The sequence below is a fragment of the Eptatretus burgeri genome, chromosome 2 (genome assembly GCF_056783735.1).
Source record: "Eptatretus burgeri isolate ZD-2024b chromosome 2, Ebu_testis_v1, whole genome shotgun sequence".
In the NCBI taxonomy this organism is placed as follows: Eukaryota; Metazoa; Chordata; class Myxini; order Myxiniformes; family Myxinidae; genus Eptatretus; species Eptatretus burgeri.
The window spans coordinates 152514624-152522123 of NC_140962.1; the positions used below are offsets into that span (position 1 = coordinate 152514624).

General features: G+C 41.3%; 1 protein-coding gene across 6 annotated transcripts in view; it reads left to right on the forward strand.

The window, feature by feature from the left end:
- Positions 1 to 7500, forward strand: part of LOC147033581 (E3 ubiquitin-protein ligase TRIM62-like) — a 38755-nt gene that overhangs the window by 29226 nt on the left and 2029 nt on the right. For all 6 annotated transcript variants that reach the window (XM_085856606.1, XM_085856632.1, XM_085856613.1 and 3 more), the window contains exon 7: positions 2275 to 2334. In XM_085856606.1, the coding sequence (XP_085712732.1) occupies positions 2275 to 2334 (60 nt within the window). The remainder of the gene's footprint in view (positions 1 to 2274; positions 2335 to 7500) is intronic.

Below are 7500 nucleotides of genomic sequence, written 5' to 3' on the forward strand. Positions count from 1 at the left end.
TTATCACCCGTCCCTTCCCCTCACGCTGTCTTCCCCTCCCTTATCCTCGCGTTGCCTCTTCCTCCCCTGACTCTGCCTTCTCCCCCCTCGCGCTGCCTGCCTTCTCCCCCCTCGCGCTGCCTGCCTTCTCCCCCCCCCCCCCGCGCTGCCTGCCTTCTCCCCGTGGAAGAAATTCCAGATGGTGGTTATGTCCGGACGGCGGTTATCTCCGCACGTGTCCGGACGGTGGTTATGTCCAGACGGATTTTCCCCTGAACTTCCCTGAAAAGCACAACTTTTCAACAGATTAAAAGAGCTAGTCAGGTGTTTACTAACACAGCACTGAAATTATCAATAGATTAAAACAGCTAGTAAGACATTTACTAACACATCACTGAACTTATCAATAGATTAAAACAGCGAGTCAGACATTTACTAACACAGTACTGAAATTATCAGGAGATTGAAACAATTATTCAGATGTTTACGAACACATCGCTGAACTTATCAATAGATTAAAACAGCTAGTTAGATGTTTACTAACACATCACTGAACTTATCAATAAATTAAAACAGCTAGTCAGACGTTTACTAACACAATTCTGAAATTATCAGCAGATTAAAACAATTATTAACCTCCGCCATCTTCGAAGATGGATGGAGGTTACTGTTTTCACCCCTTTCTGTTTGTTTGTTTGTTTGTTTGTTTGTTTGTTTGTTTGTGAACAGTATTACGGAAAAACTCCTCGACGGATTTCGACGAAACTTGGTGGGGGGGGGGGGTTAGGTATGGTCCAAGAATCATGCCATTAAATTTTGGACTTGGTCCCCCCCCCCCCAAAAAAAATTGTTCGAGAAAATGTTTTTTTTTTTGGCATTTGTACATGTTTCAAGTGATTTCCAACCCCCCCCCAATTTTTTTTTACCCCCCCCCCAAAAATAGAGGTTTTTTTTGCGTTTCTACATGTTTTAAGTGATTTCCAACCCCCCCCCCCCCAAAAAAAAAAAATAGAGAAAAGAACTATAACTCTCAGCACTGTTGACATATTTAATGAATAAGATATAAGGTTCACTTGAGTGACCCAGCAGTATTGGCGGCGGAGGTTTTGCACTCTCCCGAGTACTCCCCCTCTACTTCAGATGTTTACTAGCACATCGCTGAACTTATCAATAGATTAAAACAGCTAGTTAGATGTTTACTAACACATCACTGCACTTATCAATAAATTAAAACAGCTAGTCAGACGTTTACTAACACAATTCTGAAATTATCAGGAGATTAAAACAATTATTCAGATGTTTACTAACACATCGCTGAACTTATCAATAGATTAAAACAGCTAGTTAGACGTTGACTAACACATCACTGAACTTATCAATAAATTAAAACAGCTAGTCAGACGTTTACTAACACAGTACTGAAATTATCAGGAGATTAAAACAATTATTCAGATGCTTACTAACATAGCACTGAACTTATCAATAAATTAAAACAGCTAGTTAGACATATGCTGACACGGGGAGCTACAGTTATAAGATTAATCGAAGTTTTCTTTAAGATCATAAAATGACACCAAATGGAGAGCAGGGGAAGGGTGGGAGGGGGTGATGCCATCACCCTTTGGGTAATGTGCTAGTTCAATTTAAATAAGTTGTTCCTCGATTAAAGCCTGTACAAATCAACTCCAAGTCAGTGGCATTGCAAAGCCAGTTATACCTGAGTCACGGCCAACACAGGGAGCAACAGGTACAAAAATAAATTGTTAAAGGGTTATGTTTTTTGATATAATTTGTTTCTCAGTTATGTTAACATACGAAAGAGTGATCAACAGATTATTTTAACCAAGGATAATATAAATTTCCCATGAGACATTAACAGTTTGTGCTTTCTCCTTGATTCAAGATTGGCACAAACCTGAGTTCTTCCTCATCCTCGTTCCAGCTCAGGTTCTGGGCTGAATTGTGGAGACAACGCAGTCGAGCTGGCTTGTAGTACAGTGCATTGTGGTACAGTACTGCGTTGTGTAGTATAGTGTGGTATGGTACCATATAGTAAAACGTAGAACAGTGACTATACTGCAGTGTAGTATTGTAAAATGCTGTGCAGTACAGTGGAGGATGGCACAGTGTCTCATCAGAGAAGCTCCAATAAAATTGAGAGATCTGTTGTTTTTATTCCGCACGTGTTGTTTTATCATCCTGTCAAAAGCAGGAAGTAATTATTGTAAAATGAAAAATCAAGGTACTGTAATTACACAGCTTGTAATGTTTATTAATATTCGCTGATTTCTACAGAAGAGCTGGTGGAGCATCCAGAAATGGACGAGTTTGAGTTGAGCTCCTGCAGAAGTCTTTGTAAGTGAAGAGAAATGGCAGAAGGAGGGTGAGGGGAATTTTAATAGAATGGAATATGACGAGGAAGTTTGATTCATGGAATCCTGATGTGCTTTGTCCCTTTGTGTATCTCTTCTTATTAAACTCTATTTCATTCCTTTTATTCTTTTTCTTTTCCTTCCATCTTATTTCCCTCTTCCTTCACTCTGTTCCACATGTTTACTTTGCCTTTCGGTGTGTTTTATTTTGTTATGTTTGTTGGTTCGACCTGGTGTTTACCCACCCAACGGGTGGGTTTTACAGTGGTTTGCTCAATGTATGTGGCAAGAGCAGTGTCTCAGCTATAACTACGTTCTACTATGTAATGTTTGAATTGGGTGGTCTTCAATGACCGTCACACCACCTGGTGGCTATAGGATGCAAATGTCTTTGCATCCGCCCAGTTAATTTGGCAAGAATCCGTGTCGTCGACCACAACGAAATAGCCGAGCAAAACTTGTTGATGTTCCACACTCGAGGCATGTATGCGCGGACTAAATATGCCCGTCTAATTGGGTAATCATCCAATTTTCTCAGCGGTCAGTGCCCGCTCTCGATGACTATGCCAGTTTTCATCAAAACAAGGATGTTTATTTGCAGAGGAAATTGGGAAAACGGGAGAAAGCACAGCCATGCAATGACGATCACAATTAGATAAATAAATAATAACAATGTGCCCCAAAACCACAATGGCTGGCTTGGCAAATACACCTTGTGTCTTTAACTCGATGGGGACATGGGACTCAGCAGGTGTCTGACTAGACAAAGAAGCCTGTCTGCATAACACTGCTCGTACACGTGGTGCGGGTCCATCATCCATGTGCTCGCCTGGGTGTGCAGCAATTCAGAATAGATCCCTGCTCACGGCCTCTCTCCAATAGGAGCCCATGCAATAGCAGCCCACACATGAAGGGATGAGGACCAGCAGCAAGTACCACGACATGAGCGCAGACCCTGAAAATTGGGCTTCACTGCCACACTCGCCGCTACAGACTGAAAGCTCAACGCAGACCCCACGATACCACTGACTCACTGTACTTGCTGTCCACGCATTTATTACCTCCCCTCTCATGGGCCCCGTTTAGGTGTTGGTCAGGTGTGCTCATTGGACAGCGATGCTAGACATATCCACACACGGGCATGTCCTTGGCCAATCTGGTGTCCTTCCGATGATCCCAATATTGTGGCGTGGCTGGTGCTCATTGGCCATTATGGGGAGTAAATACCATAATTGGGCAGATGATACATAACGTTCAATTATGTATGGAGAGGGGAAAGGTGGGATGTAGACACTGGAGAGGGGGAGATGTGATTTTTCTGAAGAAGTGCTCGTTTAAAGCAATTACACCACACTTATTCTAACATGTACCATGAAGTAACTATTCTAATCTATCCCCCATTTTACCACACAGACCACATCCGTAACACTGCCCCCCCCCCCCCGGAAGACGTCCCCGAGTCTGTGAAAGGGATCGTTTTCGGCTGGCCATTTATCAACCCCTAACTCCCCTCCGAATGAAAGGCACATTAAATGCATCAAATAGTCCATTTCCCCACTCGAGATGTTGAGAATCCTTTATATCCACTCTTTCACGAGACAGTACCTTCACTCAATCGTGATTTGAAATTCACAGCAATTATTTACAAGGGGAAAAGCATCTCTGAGGAGGGGCATCCCATTCTTTTATTACATCTCTTCCCGCCAGCTTCCTCACGTAGTTCATTACCCATTGGCCCATATGGCCGGCACAATAATTTTTCAAAGTGCGTCTATTATGACCAGCTGTCAGGCAGATCGCAGCCAAGCATGTAGGCAGGCAGGCAGTTCTCCAGGCCACAGCAGGCAAGATGGCAGGCTTCACCCAGAGCCAGTTGTAAATCCAAATATTTCTAATCCCGTTATTTCTCATCCCACTCTCTATCTCTCAAATTTAAAATTGTCCAATCTCCCCTCCCGGGAGGAAGCACAGCTACTCGCCGTGACTAAAATATTAGGGTGGCGTGACCTCACCAGAGTGGAGTGGGCCCAATAGGGGGTACCTCTGTTTAACTAACAATTTGGGACATAAGCCAATTGCCCTACTCCTCTTCTTTCTTGCAGCCACAAACATTGAATGGTGTGAAGGGGAATGCATTCCTAATTTATTCCAACACACATCAAAAACACTTTGTTTCATTTTACTTTTAATGCCCCTCTATTGTTGTTTTAATAACTAATTTTGTCTGCTGCTTCGTGTGCTGGTGCCATTCTCGAATTTGGGCCTGGCCCTCATTTTTCATTTCCTGTGCTCCAGCACAATCTCTTGGCTGGGCAGTGTGACTCGCTCATCTGTTCTGTTAACATCACTATTATTTGCTCCACGACTTCCCTCAATCCTCTTTGGATGCATCTTATAGGGTGGTGCAGAGCCAACTGACACATTTCGGACCGCTCTCTTCTCCGAGGGGTGTGGTGGGAACTTTTGGGGTTGTGGGACTATTTTTCTAAGACTATGCACTGCAACTGATGGAGGCTACCTTCCTGATGTTATCTACCATAAATAATAAAGTTGCAAGCTTTGAACATAAACGTCGTGTGTTTCAATTATCGCATATCCAAGTGTGACAGTCGGCTCTGCACTACCCTGTATTTGGCCCTGGAGCTTTATCTTGTCTTAGCTTTCCGAGCTGTTGTTTTAATTTAATTTTATATATCCTCCACTATTGGTTGGATCTCCTCAAGAAGCCCTTCATCACCCCTTGGATAGATTGTCTCAGCTATTGGTAACTCTCCTGACTGTTCTTTTGGAAATGTTGAAGCAAAATAACTTTAAATGTTGAGCGTCAAGCTCGGAAGCATGAAGTACCTTTTTAATTTTATTATTTATTTACTTTTGGATACAGTACATGGTCAAGGCTCGTGGAAGAGCTAGAACACAGAACAGATCTGGACGCAGCATAACATAAGGGTCATGAAAGCATATTGGGTCACTGAATTGGTTCTCCAAAAATCAAAATGATCGAGTTAGCAGTTTTGACATGTCAACGGTTTCCAAGACAACAATTTCATCTCATTGCAATCAAATGAGATTTTTTTATTGATTCTATTATTGCTATGCCTCAATAATCTTTGAATATGTCAAAATGAAACTTGCACAGTTTATATGTGGTTACGTCTAGTGTTTGTGTGTAAAAGTTAGTCAAAGGTCAAGGTCAGGCCGTCTGATGCATGCAAAACAGCGATTAGGTCACAGTTAGAAAATGTATCAGCCAAATTTCTTGCACATAGCAATCAATCATGTAAACATTTGAAAGGTGAAATTTTCGAAATTGCTGCTTCCATGGCAACTGTTCATTTGGATTTCGCAAGTATCGTGCTATGCACGACGTCTTTCTTATTATGAATTCTTGGTTGGAGAGATTAATTTCAATTATCTTTTTAATTATTTAATTGGATTGTAATTGGTTCTTAATTATATCATCAAAACATTCATGTTAATTACAAAATTATTGTTAATCTGCGAGCGGTAATTAGATAAATTCGTTTAATTTTGTCAATGTTCTCCCTCTATTCCTCATTCTGTTCGTCCAAAGTAAACGTTTGAGTATTTTTTTGTGTTGAAAGTCGAGGCTCATAGAAGATTAATAGGGTCATTTGACTGAGGCAAGAAAATCACATATAGACAATTGTCCAGCACGAGCAGCCTCACCTCTTTGCACAACACATCTAAAGGGAACTAGGTGCAGCGATTGAACAAACAAAAAAATAAACAACTGAAAGGGCACTCTTCGACGTCGTCAGATATTCCTCCACCCACATTATTATATCATTTTACATACGTGTACCAAGTTTGATTTAAATCCCTGAACCAAGATTCAAAATATTAAATATTTCTGACTGCCAGACCATGCATCCGATCAGGTTGAAATTTAAAACATATATTCCACATCTCTCCTCGATCATCACTGTGACATTTCACATTGATTGATGAAACGGTTCAAGAGAAAGATCGAAAATTTTTTTTTTTTTTTTTACGTTCAAACCAATATGGCAGCCAGACCATATGACTGATTAATTATTCGTGAACACCCTGGTATTCCCAAGGCTTGGGGAACATGTGGGTGAAGTTCCCAGTTCCCCTTAATCTGTCAAGCCGTTCTGGAGAAGAGGATTTTAAAATGTTTATTCTTCAAAAAAATCATAGCTGCCAAACCATGTGACCAATGACGTCATAGGCAGAGAACTTTTTGTTCCTCATGGATAGGTGATCACACCTGTAAAGTTTCGCCTCGATCTGTTCTGGCGTTTCGGAGAAGAAGATTTTTGAACGTTTTCATGTTAAAAACAAATGGCTGGCGAACCACGTGACCAATGGCGTCATCAGTTTCCTCTCCCCCCTCCCCACAGCCCCCCTCCCTCCAATGCAATTTAGCCCAAGATGACCCACAAAAATTTTCATACTGATTCGGATAAAGCGTTTGACGTATGTAATTATGACGTCATCACAAAGCCACCTGTGACATAAAAAAATCACACTTGTTTCCTATGGGCAGTACTTGACATGTGCCAAGTTTCAATTCCTCTCCAACATGGCTACCACACCAGGTGACCTACGCTGTCATAATTATCAGAAAAACGTTCTCCATGAGTAGTCTCACCGATGGTGAAGATTTTGTCAATCGGATAAGCGGTTGCAGAGAAAACAGAAAATTAGCGTGGACGGACGTACGTATGCACGTATGGACGGACGGACAACCTGAAAACATAATGCCACCGGCGACTTCATCAGCGGAGGCCTAAAAATCTAAACCTGCCCCATGATACTTTATCCCCATACATCAATACAGCTTTTCCACTAGATTTGTTTTTTTATCGATTATCCATGGCAGGCCAAGAAAATAACAATCTCTAATTATAAAATGCACTTCATAAAATAAATATTAAAAATCCTTTATCGTTTAAAAATGTCTCCCCTTTGATTATGGATTGTTTGAGACAAAGGAACTTTCACTTTATCAATCAAATGAAGACTCATCTTGAGATATCAGAACTTCAATTATAAACTTCCAAGCTTACCTGATCAAGCTGTTTTTTTTTAAATGTCATCTTCACACGTGAACAAAAACATAGGTAAAAGGGCGTTTGACCCATCATGCCTGTGTCATATC